The sequence below is a fragment of the Lissotriton helveticus genome, chromosome 12, assembly GCF_964261635.1.
Source record: "Lissotriton helveticus chromosome 12, aLisHel1.1, whole genome shotgun sequence".
In the NCBI taxonomy this organism is placed as follows: domain Eukaryota; kingdom Metazoa; phylum Chordata; class Amphibia; order Caudata; family Salamandridae; genus Lissotriton; species Lissotriton helveticus.
This window is the reverse complement of record NC_136073.1, coordinates 867,410,341-867,429,023: the sequence shown is the minus strand read 5'-3', so window position 1 is coordinate 867,429,023 and position 18,683 is coordinate 867,410,341. Positions and strand designations below refer to the sequence as shown.

The 18,683-nt window shown below is 46.9% G+C and overlaps 1 protein-coding gene across 8 annotated transcripts in view; it reads left to right on the top strand.

The window, feature by feature from the left end:
• The window catches only part of MAST3 (microtubule associated serine/threonine kinase 3), a 174,207-nt gene extending 156,916 nt beyond the window's left edge, over positions 1-17,291 (top strand). For all 8 annotated transcript variants that reach the window (XM_078668273.1, XM_078668272.1, XM_078668271.1 and 5 more), the window contains 3 exons: positions 1,974-2,110; positions 6,825-7,006; positions 12,156-17,291. In XM_078668273.1, coding sequence (XP_078524399.1) covers positions 1,974-2,110; positions 6,825-7,006; positions 12,156-13,366 — 1,530 coding nt within the window. In that variant the 3' untranslated portion in view covers positions 13,367-17,291. The remainder of the gene's footprint in view (positions 1-1,973; positions 2,111-6,824; positions 7,007-12,155) is intronic.
• Positions 17,292-18,683: the final 1,392 nt, after the last annotated feature.

The window sequence follows — 18,683 nt, the reverse complement described above, 5'->3', positions numbered from 1 at the left end:
GGCGTTCTCTTGCATCATTACTTAAGCGTGGCATGACCTCCCACTCCACATCCGAGCTGCCTCTTCTCTTCTTGAATTCCTCAAGAGGCCGAAGACCAGGCATTTCAATTACCTGGCCTACCCCTAGGCAGGGGTAGGGTGCATGCACCTGCTCTGCACCAGGCTACCTTTGTGGGTAATCGTGTCATTTACAAATACACACAACATCATACCGATATGCAAAGAAAGAAGGTAAGCAAGGTATAAGGAAAGGAGACTATACAAGGAAGTCACAAAAAGGGGAAAACCTGAAGATTGAGACAAGGTCAAGGTTTTTCTGGGGCATGCATCAGCTGTCATTCAAGGGGAGGCGAGACCAAATCGTCCATTCATGACAACGACAACAAGAAAAAAAGCATTTGCAATGCAAAAAGTCTTGCATTTATGCGAGTTTGCGCTATTTACATTATAAATGACCATGCTTTTTATTTAATTTTTCGTTTTTAAAACATAAATAAAAAGCATTGTCATTTACAATGCTGATAGCTTAAAGGTGCGTAAATGTGAGACCTATTGCATCGCAAATGTTTGTGTACACTGCCGCCCAGGTTCTAAAGATGCGTGTGCACTGAAGTATTTCTTTCAGGTCCTTGCCCCTGTTGGTTCGTGCCAGGTTGCACCGCTGTCGGCGAATGCATGTGACTTAAACGCTCATCAGTTGATTGCAATGCTTTATATGAGACCTCTGCAGTAATACCGGGGTTAGCATACAATGGATTTCACCGTTATAGATTGGAGTAGTCGAAACGGCCATGTTGAGTTTTGTTTGGGAGATTGTGCTGGTCTCTTGCCAACACTGACTTTCCATTTATTGTAACTAATACATCAATTTGAAACAGTGCCGCAAAAAGAAACCTGTATGTCACCATGTTATTAGAGACGAGAACCAGTGTTTAACCATTTACTAGGTAACAATTATGGGGCAGAGGGAGACACAAATGCACCTGTGGGGGGCTGCAAATTAAATACATAAAGAAGTGCAGCCGCTAAAGTGAAAGCGACCAGCGCTGCAAATAAAATTAAAAAAACGTTAAACAAAATAGTGCTGAGAGCCAAAATAAATCAGACAAGTAACACCACCAGTAAAAGGTCCAGTCCTTATGGGCAGTAACAAATGGAAACGCGGCGGTACCAAGGAGGGACTAACAAGCCTATTCACCAATAAGAAGCCAGCATTTAAGAAGAACAATGACACAAAGCCAATGACTAATATGGGCGGAGCGTGGACAGGGCTTCTAGTGCATACCCTAATACAGAATGCCACAGCGGAGCATGCACGCTGCCGCTAGGCTCGACCTAAAAATGAAAAAAACTAAAAGGGACAAGTACTGGACCCAACCACCAGGTGGCGTAATGCACAGCATATGAATCTTGAAACTTATTCAAGCTGCAAAAACTACTCCTACAGGCAAGTAACCATTTTGTTGTGATGCAACACTGACCAAGGGGCCAATTAAAATTTAAAAACCCATGTCAACAATCAGTAGACAGTTCAATGGAAGTACTGATGAACATTGGCCAATTTAAGAGTAATTTTAAGAACTATAGATGGTCATTTTTCGAGCATAGGAAAATGGTAGATCTCAGCCCTATGTTGTGACACCTCTACTCTTCCGTAGCTTTCGGACTTAATTGAAGTTGGGCCTTGTGTGGTGTTTGACTTTTGTTTGCAGATGAAGTGCTTTGATCATCATCCCGAAAGAAACAGACAGCCCTTGTGTTGTCGCCATGTTTGTAGACATCTGGTTATTGTCTCTAAATGAGGATGAAGCCTGTTGCCAGCAGTTTGTACAACCTGCAGCCGCTCACTTTGTACCCGAGTGTCAGATGATGCTGTGCAGAAAGAAGTTACTAAAATATCTTAACTTGATTCAGTTGCGCATCGATAAAATTGTGCACAAAAGTAGTGCTCACTTTTCCTTTTCTCCCCATAGAGTGGCAACAAGGTGGCATTGAGAACTACACCGCTGGAGAATACTTCCATCAAAATCGGCCCAGCCAGGAAGAATAGCTCTAAAGGTCGAATGGCACGCAGAAGCAAGAAAAGCCGTAAAAGGGAAGGCCAGGACAGGTGTGTACTAATCTCTGCATCATACAAAGTTGTGCTCTGATAATGACAGCCTCAAGGGCCTCAATATATATGTATTTGCCGTACAGCTGCCACGATGTACGAGTTTGTTTGGGTTGCGGCCACAAGGGCGTCATCCGGAGAGGTTGTGTACCATAGGCTGGCTGCAAACCCTGTTGAAGAGACTTTCCAGTGTTTGTGTCTGTCTTCTGTCCTCCTCCCGGAGCCTAAATTGGCACTTGGGGTCCATGGTTGTGTAACCATACCCCTCCCAACAATCTTTATGTAATGGGTAAAACCGATTTGGCTGGTCGACCTCTACGCTTCTCCCGTCCAGTCATCGCTCTATTTCCAGCTCTTGGACATCCTTTTTCATGCATTCACTTGTGGGACACCCCCGCGCCGCACGGCCACCAGCTGCTGCGTGTGCCCCCAGCCGCCTCTGCCTCGCTGCCGCCTCGTTGCCGGCTCCCGCCGCTGCGAGTGGTTTTTTGTACTATTTTTGACAGTAATTTGTGCTTGTCTTGTAACTTGTTTTCCCTTGTTTTTCCCCGCTTTTTCGTGCATTTGTGCCTGTTTTCTACTTGTTTTCTCCTCCGTGTTGCCCTCCTTCCTTGTTGTCCGCCTACCGCCTTCCTCGACGCCCCCCGCCCTCCCTTCCCGCCACCGCCGCTTAGCCACGCCCCTTTTTGCCTTCTGTAACCCTCCCCGCTCCCGCCTCCCAGCTGCTCCGCCCACCCGCGCACTTCGCCTTAAATGGCGACCGTGCGAACGCGCAGCGTTGACGCGCAGCGGGCGCGCCGATTGTGCGCCGAAGGCGCGCCAAAGGTAAGCCCGTCTGCGCCCGTCCGCGACCGGAACGCGACCAGCGCCAGGACCCCTGGCCCCCACCGACGGAAGCCGACCCGACGAACCTACAGCGCCGCCGACCTCACCGCACTCAACACCGGCCACATCCCAGGATGTCACCGAGCCGCCCCGAAGCACACCCACGGACCCTTCAGCTGCCTCGCCTGCAAGTTCACCTGCATCCGGACCTTCCCTGCACCCGACAAGCCGAACTCCAGCAGCACCCACCTCAAGTGCATCCTACTCAACACCCGCTCCGTCCACAGACATGCCGTAGAACTCTGGAACCTGCTCGACACCACCGCCCCCGACGTTGCCTTCATCACCGAGACCTGGATGAACGCCTCCTCAGCCCCAGACATCGCCATCGCCATCCCAGAGGGATACAAGATCACCCGGAGGGACCGCGACAACCAGACCGGAGGAGGCATCGCCATCATCCACAGAGACACCATCCGCATCACGACCAACACCGACGACACCCTCACCACCGCTGAACACCTGCACTTCCAGATCCACACCAACCCGAAGACCACCCTCAGAGGCACCCTGATCTACCGACCCCCGGGACCGCGCACACGATTCAGCGAGGACATCGCCGACTTCGTCAGCCCGCACGCTCTCCCCTCCGCCGACTACATCCTCCTGGGGGACCTCAACTTCCACCTGGAGAACAACAACGACCGCAACACCATCACCCTGCTCGACAACCTCGACAACCTCGGACTCAAGCAACTGGTGACCACCCCCACCCACCTCGCCGGACACACACTCGACGCCGTCTTCTCATCCAGCAAAGACGTCACCTTCAGCCACGCAACAGGACTCCACTGGACGGACCACAGCTGCGTCCACTTCACCTTCAGAAGAACGACGATCCACCACCGCCAGCAACAGGTGGCTCGAAGAAGCTGGAACAAGATCACAGCCGACCAGCTCACCGCCTCCCTGAGCCAGCACCCTCCCGCCAACTCAGCGAACCCCAGCCAGGCCGCCGACAACCTCACGAAGTGGATCAGCAACTGCGCGGACGAACTCGCCCCTCTAAGGACCCCGCCCAGCAGATCCTGCAGCAGAAAAACACCATGGTTCACCGACGAACTCAAGAGCTCCAAGAAGAAAAAGCCTGGAGAAGGGAACCAACGACGGACAACATGACCACCCTCCAAGCTCGCCACCCGGGAAACACCACCAACTGATCCGCGCCACCAAGAAAATGAATACAAGGACCGGCTGGACAACAACGCACACAACTGCAAGGAACTCTTCAACATCGTGAAAGAGCTCTCCAACCCCAACGCCGGAAACAACGACATCACACCGTCGCAAGACCTCTGCAACTCCCTCGCGTCCTACTTCCACAACAAGATCACGGACATACACAACAGCTTCAACAACCAACCAACGCAAGCCACAACCGCAACGACGCCACCCACCACCACCCTCCGCACCTGGACTCCGATCAGCACCGAAGACACATCCGCACCATGAACTCCATCCATTCAGGATCTCCGACTGACCCCTGCCCTCACCACGTCTTCAACAAGGCCGACGCTGTCCTCGCACCCCACCTGCGGGACATCATCAACACCTCCTTCGACTCCGCCACCTTCCCTGAGAGCTGGAAGCACGCCGAACTCAGCGCTCTCCTCAAGAAACCCACAGCAGACCCCACCGACCTCAAGAACTACCGTCCCATCTCGCTCCTCCCGTTCCCCGGCCAAAGTCATCGAGAAGACCGTCAACAAACAGCTGGCCGCCTTCCTCGAGACGAATGGATCCCTCGACCCCTCACAGTCCGGCTTCCGAGCGAACCACAGCACCGAGACCGCCCTCATCGCCGCCACCGACGACCTTCGAACTCTGATGGACAACGGAGAAACAGCGGCCCTCATCCTCCTGGACCTCTCCGCGGCTTTCGACACTGTCTGCACCAGCACCATACAGCAGCGCTCAGCAACATCGGAATCAGGAGCAACAGGGACGAGATGATGTCACCTCCTTCTCATGACGGAAGAACACAGCACTGGAATGGATCCCGCCTCTCCACGGAACAAGCAGAGAGGCCACCAAAGTCATCTGCGGCGTACCCCAAGGATCCTCGCTGAGCCCAACCCTCTTCAACGTCTACATGAGCCCCCCTCGCGGCCATCGCACGCCAACACAACCTGAACATCATCTCCTACGCCGACGACACCCAGCTGATCCTCTCCCTGACCAACGACCCCGCCACCGCCAGAGCCAACCTGCACGAAGGGATGAGAGACGTAGCCGAATGGATGACGACCAGCCGCCTGAAACTGAACTCAGACAAGACGGAGGTCCTCATCCTGGGCTCCACGCCCTCCGCCTGGGACGACTCCTGGTGGCCCCCCGCCCTGGGCACCGCACCCAAACCGACGGACCACGCACGCAACCTGGGCTTCATCCTGGACTCCTCCCTCTCCATGACCAGACAAGTCAACGCCGTCTCCTCGTCATGCTTCAACATCCTGCGCATGCTACGTAAGATCTTCCGGTGGATCCCCACCGAGACGAGGAAGACGGTCACCCAAGCCCTCGTCACCAGCCGACTGGACTACGGCAACGCCTCTACGCCGGAACCACGGCCAAACTCCAGAAGAGACTCCAGCGGATCCAGAACGCCTCGGCGAGACTCATCCTCGACATCCCCCGACGCAGCCACATCTCCGGACACCTGAGAGATCTGCACTGGCTCCCGGTCAACAAGAGAATCACCTTCCGGCTCCTCACCCACGCGCACAAAGCCCTACACGACCAAGGCCCGAGCTACCTCAACAACCGGATCAACTTCTACACTCCCAAGCGCCTCCTCAGATCAACCAACCACGCCCTCGCCGCCGTCCCCCGCATCCGAAGAGCGACGACAGGAGGAAGATCCTTTTCCTACCTGGCCGCCAAGACCTGGAACTCCACTTCCGACCAATTCTGCGCCTGACCCAAGACCACCTCTCCTTCAGGAGGAAGCTCAAGACCTGGCTGTTCGAGCAGTAGCGGCACCCCCCCCCCTCCCAGCGCCTTGAGACCCTACGGGTGAGTAGTGCGCTCTACAAATGACCTGATTGATTGATTGATTGCATTATGCTGGCGGTATTGATTGTTCATGCAGCATAATGTACCCTTGACCTGTGCTTCGTGCATATGCCACTGTGCAGCCAATGTAAGCGTGATGTTGGTGCGTATTATCAGAACTTTTTTTTTGTCTGTGACCTCTCTGACTTTTGTTCTCTTGACTAAAGGCTGGCATTGTAGCCCTATGTCTTATCTGTACTGGAGTATATGAAAGAAAATGCTTTATCCGTTTACAGCCTCGTGAAAACCTCGCCACAGCCAGACCTGTTGTCCATTGTGTGTTGATTAAGTCATGAGCGTCTCCAAAGGCGAAGCCCAGGCATCTCACTGACAAGGCTTTCTCAGTTCTCACTTTATGGAGTTCTAAGAGTGGTGGCTTTGTGATAGAAATTGGGTCCTTCTTTAACGCAAGTTTGCAGAAATTCAAAATAGAATGTTCTTTTTCCACATGCCACAGAGTAATCCCTTTAGAGTGGTTTTGTAATAAGTGTAATTATTTAAAATCAGTCCAGCAGATGTTTACAATCCCTAAAGAAATCCATGCAGTGGTGCATTCTGGGGTGTCTGTTATTGAAATGATTTTGTCCCCTGCGTTCAGTTGTGATTTGAGATGTATGTACCTTGACGGTGTTAACACGGATGACATGCACTTGAATGCCATTTCTAGTTAGCATTTTTAAGCTGGTGTTACACAAAGAAGTGCTGTGGACCTCGTCTCAAGTAAGTAATAATTAGATTAATTTGTTTTCTGTTTATTTTTTTGTGGCTGATTCAGAAGGCGCTCCCTTTTCAAGAAGATCTCCAAGCAGACTACAGTCCTACACACCAGCCGCAGCTTTTCCTCTGGTCTCCATCATTCACTGTCGTCAACGGAGAGCCTTCCAGGGTCTCCTACGCATAGCGTTTCTCCTGGGCCAGCCACCCCCTGCCGCAGTCCTGCTCCAGAAACACTACCCGGTAAGTTAAGAGGGCCACTATCTGCCTGTTTAAATGCTTGAGATGTTGCGCAGCGCGTTCATGTGATGAAGACCATGTGTTGGCAGTCGAAACGCGTCATGGACAAGACATTAGCCTTTACATGTTGAAGGGATCAAGTAAAAAAACAATTTTCCGTACCTTGAAGTGTGCTGTACAAAAGGACTGGAACATGAATATATATATATATATATATATATATATATATATATATTCACGCTCCAGGTTGTCCACCTTGTGAGTAGCACGCGAGCAGCAGCTTTATTTATGTGTAGGTGAGGACGGGGATCCGCTCGTAGACGCCGCTCCGTAATGGATCTGCCCGACGCGTTTCGAAGCTCCATCTGCTTCTCTTCAGGGGCTTTAACGGAAGCGGTGTGCGCACCCGCTACACTTCTCCAATTTCATATAACTCACCCGCCAATGGGAGGCTCCAATGAGACTTCTGGGAAGTGTAGTGCGGAAAGCACACAATCAAGTCCTGTATGGACTCCACAAGTGGGCCCGTCCTCGATCCCATGTACGGCTGCTACTTCACTGCCGTGACCCCCACGTTAACGGGGTGGTGCATACTCTGCGGCTGGACTGCCGCATATAGATTCACGCTCCAGGTTGTCCACCTTGTGAGTAGCACGCGAGCAGCAGCTTTATTTATGTGTAGGTGAGGACGGGGATCCGCTCGTAGACGCCGCTCCGTAATGGATCTGCCCAACGCGTTTCGAAGCTCCATCTGCTTCTCTTCAGGGTTTAACGGAAGCGGTGTGCGCACCCGCTACACTTCTCCAATTTCATATAACTCACCCGCCAATGGGAGGCTCCAATGAGACTTCTGGGAAGTGTAGTGCGGAAAGCACACAATCAAGTCCTGTATGGACTCCACGAGTGGGCCCGTCCTCCATCCCATGTACGGCTGCTACTTCACTGCCGTGACCCCCACGTTAACGGGGTGGTGCATACTCTGCGGCTGGACTGCCGCATATAGATTCACGCTCCAGGTTGTCCACCTTGTGAGTAGCACGCGAGCAGCAGCTTTATTTATGTGTAGGTGAGGACGGGGATCCGCTCGTAGACGCCGCTCCGTAATGGATCTGCCCGACGCGTTTCGAAGCTCCATCTGCTTCTCTTCAGGGGCTTTAACGGAAGCGGTGTGCGCACCCGCTACACTTCTCCAATTTCATATAACTCACCCGCCAATGGGAGGCTCCAATGAGACTTCTGGGAAGTGTAGTGCGGAAAGCACACAATCAAGTCCTGTATGGACTCCACAAGTGGGCCCGTCCTCGATCCCATGTACGGCTGCTACTTCACTGCCGTGACCCCCACGTTAACGGGGTGGTGCATACTCTGCGGCTGGACTGCCGCATATAGATTCACGCTCCAGGTTGTCCACCTTGTGAGTAGCACGCGAGCAGCAGCTTTATTTATGTGTAGGTGAGGACGGGGATCCGCTCGTAGACGCCGCTCCGTAATGGATCTGCCCAACGCGTTTCGAAGCTCCATCTGCTTCTCTTCAGGGGCTTTAACGGAAGCGGTGTGCGCACCCGCTACACTTCTCCAATTTCATATAACTCACCCGCCAATGGGAGGCTCCAATGAGACTTCTGGGAAGTGTAGTGCGGAAAGCACACAATCAAGTCCTGTATGGACTCCACGAGTGGGCCCGTCCTCGATCCCATGTACGGCTGCTACTTCACTGCCGTGACCCCCACGTTAACGGGGTGGTGCATACTCTGCGGCTGGACTGCCGCATATAGATTCACGCTCCAGGTTGTCCACCTTGTGAGTAGCACGCGAGCAGCAGCTTTATTTATGTGTAGGTGAGGACGGGGATCCGCTCGTAGACGCCGCTCCGTAATGGATCTGCCCGACGCGTTTCGAAGCTCCATCTGCTTCTCTTCAGGGGCTTTAACGGAAGCGGTGTGCGCACCCGCTACACTACTCCGATTTCATATAACTCACCCGCCAATGGGAGGCTCCAATGAGACTTCTGGGAAGTTTAGTGCGGAAAGCACACAATCAAGTCCTGTATGGACTCCACGAGTGGGCCCGTCCTCGATCCCATGTACGGCTGCTACTTCACTGCCGTGACCCCCACGTTAACGGGATGGTGCATACTCTGCGGCTGGACTGCCGCATATAGATTCACAATCCAGGTTGTCCACCTTGTGAGTAGCACGGGAGCAGCAGCTTTATTTATGTGTAGGTGAGGACGGGGATCCGCTCGTAGACGCCGCTCCGTAATGGATCTGCCCGACGCGTTTCGAAGCTCCATCTGCTTCTCTTCAGGGGCTTTAACGGAAGCGGTGTGCGCACCCGCTACACTTCTCCAATTTCATATAACTTACCCGCCAATGGGAGGCTCCAATGAGACTTCTGGGAAGTGTAGTGCGGAAAGCACACAATCAAGTCCTGTATGGACTCCACGAGTGGGCCCGTCCTCGATCCCATGTACGGCTGCTACTTCACTGCCGTGACCCCCACGTTAACGGGGTGGTGCATACTCTGCGGCTGGACTGCCGCATATAGATTCACGCTCCAGGTTGTCCACCTTGTGAGTAGCACGCGAGCAGCAGCTTTATTTATGTGTAGGTGAGGACGGGGATCCGCTCGTAGACGCCGCTCCGTAATGGATCTGCCCGACGCGTTTCGAAGCTCCATCTGCTTCTCTTCAGGGGCTTTAACGGAAGCGGTGTGCGCACCCGCTACACTTCTCCAATTTCATATAACTCACCTGGAGCGTGAATATATATTTATATATATATATGTGTGTGTGTGTGTATATTTGTGTATATTTTATTATTGATATATATATATACGTGTATATATACAGAGAGATATAGATGTGTGTATATATATATATATATATATATATATATATATATATATATATATAGAGAGAGAGAGAGAGAGAAAGAGAGATATAGATGTGTGTGTGTGTGTGTATATATATATATACAATACAATGTTCCAAAAAAAGACGCGCTCTTTATAATCCCTCCCACTCCTGCTCCAGCAGTATAGGAACAAGACCTACACAGCATGGAGTTCCAGAGAGCTGATTTATTCAAACAAACGGTTTGCCAAGTAACACATTTCCGCCGCTGAACCGTCCTTTCTCAAATTTGGCAGAAGCCATTTGAGACACACCTTTTATACGCTTAAGCAGTGCATATGATATATAGAAATAAAAGAAATACTGTCAGAGTTACTGCCCTCCCCATACAAAAGCTTAGACCCCCATTTGGTATGTGTTTTACAAGCACAACATCCTTTAAGTGTAATCAATATCAAAGCTGGCGTGCCGACATTTTGAACCGAAAGGGCTGCCGGTAAAATACTTAAGACCAGTGTCGGGTCCTCGCTGCTGAATCCAACCCACTGCAACTAATCAGAAACCACACCTGCATTGTGTTAAAATTTGTAAATGAATACAAAAGGAGTACAGCACATTTAAACCATCATCTGACAAAAAGGAAGGCATCCCATCTCCCAGCAGTGCTTCACACTACAATCATTAAAATGTCATTTACATTCTTTCCATGGCACACCTAATCACTACACCGCACTCGAAAGGATCGAAAAAATATACACACAAAGAACGGATGTTCGCCTCGAATGAATTTGCTGCTTACATTTTAAGTGTATCTACTCGGTTTCGAACCGGGGACCTTCAGTACACCAATCCCTGCACAAACAGTCTCAGCCATGCTCCCTTGTTGTCACTGGGCATGGAAAAGTCTTACTAAGTCTTTCGATTGACTTCACGGGCACAGAGTTCCACCAATATATTAATTATTTCAAATGAGCTGTACTGATAGCATTGCACGAGGCGAATCTCCATTCAGTCATTATCAACACACTCCTTCCTTCCTTCCGATCGCCCAGCAAATAGTTTGTTTGAATCTCATACAAGTGTCACGGATTCCGTTCCAGCAGCTTCAATGCTGCAACCCCTCTCCCATTTGCCATAGATGCATTTGCATCGACCTGTGGACTCTGGCGCCCTACAACATTCTGGCATCCGGTTACCTCTTGGCATGGGAGGGGCTCCGTGTAGTACTATAATACATAAATCCTACTTGACAGCGATGCTCCTGAACGAGGGGGGGGGGGGGGGCATCGATATCCGAGATCAGCCATCTCTCAACAATATTCCTCATATATATATCTCCACCAATTCCGGTTACAGGATATGCCTGGCGATTCGCGGGCAGTCCGAGTTGGGGCTACCGGAAGCCCAATATATTAAAATATATTCTGCAAATAAAATATTTCACGAGCATACATGGGTGTCCGACTATGTCTGTCTGAGGAGCAGAGAATTGTTTAAAAAAAAAGATATATATATATATATATTTTTTTTTAAACTTACCTTCTTAAGGTAGGTTTATTGAATGGAAGTCTCTAGAATTGCACAAATCTTAATTTTAGAATACAAACTTATTGACAATGTACTTTACACTTCATATCATGTATTCTTTTACTACATCAACTAGTTTTATGGAATGTCATGGCAAAATCATAAGGAAAATGCCTGAGCTATTTTTACCATGTTCCAAAACATGTAACAACTTGCGCATACATATATATATTGAAACTGGATGGTTCCTGTTCCACCCGTTTCACGGCGCTACTTGGAAGGTGCGCAGCTTTCGCGGATGAACCACGCCACTAACAATCGAAACCAACTTCTTCAAGAAGACAATAAAGCCGCAACTCCAGCCATTTGTCTTTCAGTTAATTTATTCTTAAATCCATTTATTCTTCGCACAGGCTGGACCCACGCGTTTCGGTAGTTCCCTCTACCTTGTTCACGGTCAACAAGGTAGAGGGAACTACCGAAACGCGTGGGTCAAGGCTGTGCGAAGAATAAATGGATTTAAGAATAAATTAACTAAAAGACAAAGGGCTGGAGTTGCGGCGTTATTGTCTTCTTGGAGACGTTGATGAGAGAGAGAGATATATCTATATATATATATATATATATATATATATGTATATATATATATGTATGTGTGTGTGTGCGCCAGTGAAATGCTAGTCATTGAGGGCATGTTATGAGATTGTTGGGGCTGATTAGGTCATTTTCGAGGGGATAGTAGGAACTCAAATTGTTTATGCTTTGTTACAGATAATGTGTCTCCACAGAGCACATCCCCGTCTTCCAGTACACCCAGCTCCCCCGCAGGACATATCAGACCCAACTCACTGCACGGGCTGGCACCAAAGCTGAGTGGTCAGCGCTACAAGGTGGGTCGCAGAAAGTCCACCAGCAGTATACCACCTTCTCCGCTGGCCTGCACCCCTCCGATGCCGCAACCTCCTTCCCCACAGAGGTCCCCATCGCCTCTGCCCAACTTCACCAAGAATCTTCATGCCTTCCAAGGTAAGACGCTCTCCCCACCCACCATAATACGTCAGGTGTCTCGGCCACGGAGTACAGAAGCCCCACGATCTCCACTCCTCAAGCGGGTCCAGTCAGCAGAAAAGATAGCCACGTATTTAGCAGAAAAAAAGACACTGGCCAGCCACAGGCTGTCCCTGGAGGTGCCTCTGTGTGATGGGATGAGTGATCCTGGGGACGACAACGAGCTGCATGTACAGGGACTGCCTGGTTCTGGGGGCACCTGCCAAGGAAACTGTAGAATTGTCCGTGACTGGTCGGGAGAACGGCATGACCGGGACCAGGAGGTGGTGGTAATGAGGAGGTTAAACTTATCCGAGCGGCGGGATTCATTCAAAAAGCAGGAAGCTGTTCAGGAGGTCAGCTTTGATGAACCAGAGGCAGCGGCCTCGTCGGAGTGTGCCAAAGCAGAGTCAAAAGAGGAAGCCAAGCTTGCTCATTCGAAAGGCTTGCCACATAAGGCTTCCAGTGTCGACACTAAAATCAGTGCTGCAACGGTGCTTGCAGCTGGAAAGCCCCTCCAAGAACACAAATGTCCAGTTGTGCCCCAAATTGCAGTTCAAGGCTCTGAGAGTGATGAAAAGAAGACTGTGGCAGAGTGGGAGTGTCAGGGTTCCTACCCTATCCAACTTTTGGGGAGGTCGTTTGCTGGACAGGCAGGTGGAGTGAGGGTGCTGGATCACAAAAGCCTGTCACTGGACTGGCGCGAAGGGGCAGAAACAAAGGTAGCTGCCCCAGGGAGAGATCCAACGGTGTCGGGTGAAATCACACAGATAGAAAATAGGGCAGGGCAGCTGGCATTTTCTCCTTTGGCATCCGCTGCAGAGAGGTCTCAGCCCCGCACGCTGGAGGCGAAGGATCATGGTCGTGCCGACACAGACATTGCAAAAGCCAAAGATTTGGGCACACAGGTGAGGGCTGCAAAAGGAGGCAAGTAATCTTCCGAAGAATCTCCCAACAGCATCAATATTGCATCCAGTCCAAGCAAGAAAAGTTTGCAAGGGGCTTAGCACTAGGTTCCCAGTAAAACATTGGGAACTTAAGTTAAATGGCGGATTCAGCATTTCAAGATTTTTTTGTATGTCTGCTGTTTGGAAAAGACTAATGACTCTAAGAAACACACCTTTTAATATTACACTTGTGACCAAGAGTGTTTAAAGGGGGGGAGGGAATTCTTTTTTGTTTATATATTTTTGTTTTGTTAATAATGAACTGAGAAAAGGCCTAAAGTGTTTGTAGTGCACAGGGTAGGCTTTGGGATAATAGGTTGTGACAACCGAAGTGTGTAAATAGAAGGAACTGACTGGAGTATGTTATTTATTTATTACTTTTTATAAGCTAAAAAGAAAAAAGAAGGAATCCAGGCAAGACTACTTTGAAGACATCTCGCCTGTCGTGCGAAGGATCAGATTGGGGGGTTTTATTAACAGTGTTTTATAGTAAATAGAAAAAGTAACCTCTTTTCTAATTTTAATAACCACTGCCGCAATGCACTGTTCTTAAAAAAAAAAAAAGAGAAAAATATATATTTGGATGAGGTTCAAACAGGTTTTAATCCCTCATAAATTAGAGTTAAACTGGAATGTCCGTTTTGCAATTTTCCGTAGCTGTTTTTTTCTCTAACTATGCGTAACATGTATGATCTGTTCTTTTGAATTCCCATAACGTAGGTTGTAAGGTTCTTTTCAAGGTGACATATTTTATATTTCCATGAAGAATTGCACTGTGTGCTCAACTCTCTTGTTATGGTCAAGTTGTACTTTCATCTTTCATCTTGAAACTATTCCTGTGCATCCCATGTTCTCTCAGATCTAAAATCGGAGCGTACTGTCTCACAGTCAGTGATTGCTCGCTACAGACATTGAAAGCAGTGCCGTATCACATACCCTGAGATGGCTTAGAAAAGGGCTGGGCACTGACGGGTGTAACAGTATCATTGGGCTGCTAAAAAAACACAAATTTCAGAAGGACCATGGAAAGAGATGAGTGCTGGATTCAGTCCATCTATCCCCAGATTCCGACAACCCAGCTAAAGGCATTTCCTTCCCAAAGGTAGGCCATTGCGGTGTGTGGGGGCATTTTGTGTATTCATCCACTCACCGGATGTACTTGGAAGGTGCAATGCTCACTTCTGAGCTTACAAGATTTTGCAGCTCCTGACACTAGTACAGCACATAAAGAAAATGTTTTCAAAACACTCATCCAGTTTGAGTCGAGGATGTAATAAAAACATGCCTCAAATTATCATTATCATTTTTAAATGTAATGTGCCCCGACTCAAGCTGGAATAAAATGTGGTGGAATCATTGATTATTATTTTTTTTTAGGTTGGAGAAAGACGAGGAAATGTCAATACTCAATTTATTGTTTATTGCCCTCATTTAACAATAGGTGGCTATCACCCACCAGATGAGTTGCTTATACTTCTCATCTGCTGAAACCTTCCACCTGAACAAGACTTTTCCAAAACAACTTGAGAAAATTTGCTAGAATCCAAAGTTTTCTCATGTTTGACCGACCGTAGTCTTAATCATCGACAGCCCTCAGCTCACATTTCAGGCCTTCTCATCTGTTTCTTCCAATCCTCAAATTTGTAAACAAAGAAATGTGCTTGCAAAAAACCTGAAAGCGGCAGCAGTTCAGTTTAGTCACGTTTCAGTGTAGATTTGTGGAACACTTATTCTTTTTCATTAGATCGTGGCTCTGCATTTTCATTTTGAAGATTTCAAATTGAGAATCAAGACCGAGTTAGTCTATTTTCAGCAACAAATACATTATATTTGAGGTAGACAATTCAAAGTAACTATTAAAGTCAACGCTTTACTTGAAATCTCACCCAAGTGGTACCAACTGTCTGAGAGCTGTATGCTGTTTGATGCCATTTGAGGGCTAAGTTGTTCACTTGGACTTTCATAGATTTGTCACAGTAAACACACACCTTACAACCAACCGGTCTGTGCTGTATTACACAACTACACAAATTAATACCAAATAATGAGCATTTTCAACAGCATATGTTCTTCAGTCAGTGGTCTCAAAAAACCCATCCTCCGTTAGAAGGAAGATCATGTCATAGCAGAACTGATGAACATGCAGAAATCCTTTCATGATCATATTTCATTTGCCCAGTGAGTGGCTTTTAGACCAGACTGCAGAATTGGAAAATCTCTCCATATGGGCAATGATGAAGTGGTCTAAATCATGTTAAGTTCCATTTTCCATTAATATTGTTTTCTTTGATCTGAATTGTCTTACGTAGGACATCTGAAATGTTTTCGTTATGTCTATGTAAACCGTTAAGCAGAATTCTTTTAGTTTTTTTTAAAATTCACATCAAGTTTTACCAAGGAGAAGAAATTTAAATATATTGTTTTTCTTGGAACTAGGATTTCTTTGGGTAGAAAAGTTTAGAAGGTTGTTATTTAAATTAATTTAGGAGATATTACTCTTTAGTGATAAATATACCTTGGTAGTTTCATAGTACATTGGGGTATACCTCATCTTCATCAAAAGGTGTTGGGCTGTTTCATTGTAGCAGTTTGGCGAAAGAGGACTGTTGTTCATATTTGTTATCTTTTTATATGGATAATACCTTATAGTTTACATTTTTGTTAAAAGAAGTGGCGAAAACATGTGCATCATTGAACCTCCAAAGATCTTTTTTTTAAGTTTTTGTAATGAAAGGATACAAAATATAGGGTTATTTTAATCTGTAGATTTAGAATCTACTTTTGAAACATCTAGTTTAAAAAATGTTCAATTAACAATAGAGCTTGTCTAACAACAATCATTACAATGATTGTTGGGATTCATATTTTTTGCCCATCTCGTTGTGGATTGTCCAACCTACATTCAACAAGTATGATATGAAGTAGACCACTCTTGTAAATAAATTAATCTAATGAAAATAATTTCAGACTGAAAAGACATTGATATCACCTTGTCCCAGATCCAGGTGGACGTAGGCAGGTACACATTCCAAAATAGTGCTTCCCATCTTTGATTCCTTGCGGAGATATTGCCAAGCTTCAGCCCCGGATGGCAATCCTGCAAATTCGAAGCAAAAACAATTATTTGTAGTGAAAAGCACAAACTTACAGCCTTGTCTCCCTTGATGTGGAGTACACCAAACTAAATTGCACTTAAGGAAAGCACATCCTAGGTACGAACCACAAATACTTTGTATGAAAAACAGGGCTTCGTTACCCCAAATCTGACTCTTTGTCTGAAGAACTTGGACCAAATTGTAGCACAATCCTAGAAAATTATAACTACAGCGATAATGCAACTGGCAAAATGCTTGGGCCGTGTCTTAAATCAAAACAAATAAAAATATATTTGCATGCTCATGGCATTTTTACAACTGGATAATTTTTTGTCACTTATAGCGGTGGTCTTATCCACAGTGCAGGAGGAGATTAACTTTTGTTGAAGATGACATTTAGGAATCACTATTTCTGACATTTAATTTGTGATTTTGAATCTTGAGGATGTAAATTCTAAAAGCCTTAGTCCCTACCAACTGAGCCAGTTTGTGATGGTGCTAAAAGATCTCTGAAATTGTGAGTTATGATACTGACTGCCTGCTACAAATGCAGATCTATATCCCATGATTGAATATTGGACTCCCCAGATCCCCAAAAGACTAAACAAAGTTTTGCAAATTGCAGTTCTTGGACATAGTGGGATATATATGTATAGATGTTTATACACACAGACAGCAATTCCTGTGCAAAATCCTTCTGCAAACCATATGCGTTATTTCTTTCCTAATGAATTTCGTATATAGTAAGAAATAGCTCAGTTGCTGCATTCCCTCAATGTTTCTAATGTTTGCTACGATAAATGTTTACATTTGATATTGCATGTTTTTTGTGTTTCTTAATGGCAGATAATGGCATACATTTTCAGCTTCCTTGTCGGGATGTTTTATACTTATTTATACTTTATGCATAGTTATGAATGCAATGATATTTCATGTGTAATGAGCTGTTTGGTTAGAGGGAGGGGGGCTGATTGACTTTTTCAGGTTTTTTTTTTATTGTTAAGGGAAGCCATTTTATGTTTTGTGGATCACACCGCACAGCAATGCACTATTTACAAAATAGCTTTTTTGAGTACGTATTAACGCAGGCCATCCATTCTCTGGGCATTTCATCGACCAATGCCAATTTCCCAAGCTGGCTTTTGTGAGTTTTGTGCACGGCAGTTTAAATGAATGACCTGCCCGTCCTCAAAACTTATTGTGCAGCTGATCCGGGACACGCACAAATTAATCCATTGCTTTGAAAATAGCAAAGGACTAATCCCCACCATAGTCTGGTCTTCCTGTGAAAGTGGAAAGATGAACATCCCCCCACGTTCATCCTGAATAGAGGGGCAAAAATAGCACAAAAAGCGAAAACTGGGTGATTACATGAGCTGTGCGCTTTTGGGATACATCAGCATTCGGTATATTTATTGCAAGTAATCAGGTCGGAGAGTATTGCTATACTGCACAATTGCATTAGACTGTTAAATTTGTATCTCTGTCAATGTGTGTCATGCTGCAGTGGGGGCGGCGAAGGGGGTGGGGGGGTACTGAAATTCAATAACTTAAAAACGGTGTCCCTTCTTTTCATTGAAGAGCCAAGAAGAAAAAATATATATTTATTCAGTTGTATTATATAATACCGTATGTTTACATTGAAACTCTCTTTATATTAAATGTGTGATATATAGTGAACCAGTGAATAAAACATTATCCACAGTGGCAAAGACATGATACCAATAACAATGTATGAGATCGAAGATGGTGGCGTGCCGGTGATATTAACCAACCACTTGACGTTATGAGAAGAACTGAAATGTTTGTGCTCTCTGTGTTATCCAGTGGCTGGCCCAGTGTGGTTTTCCTGCCAACTCCTTTATTGTCTGAGGGACCAATATATTTAAATAACAGTCCCAAACAGGGGCGTAGCTTGGTCGGTAAGATGGGGGCGGGGGTGCTTCAGATTTCCAAACCACAAGCAGGGCGCATGAAAGAATCTTAAAGCGCAGTAAAAAGGGAGAGGAATGCGGATTGGTAGGAGTACGAAGTGAGAGAAATCACAATATTTTGTAAAATAATCAAAATCTTTTAAGACTTTAAAAACTGAAAGACGGAGAGTGTGTGTGTACGTTTTTGTCTGCATGTATGTAAAAAGTCCTGGTGAAACCCAACGGACACCTCCCCAAACCTGACTGAAAGCACCTGTACCCAACTGTTTACCAGAA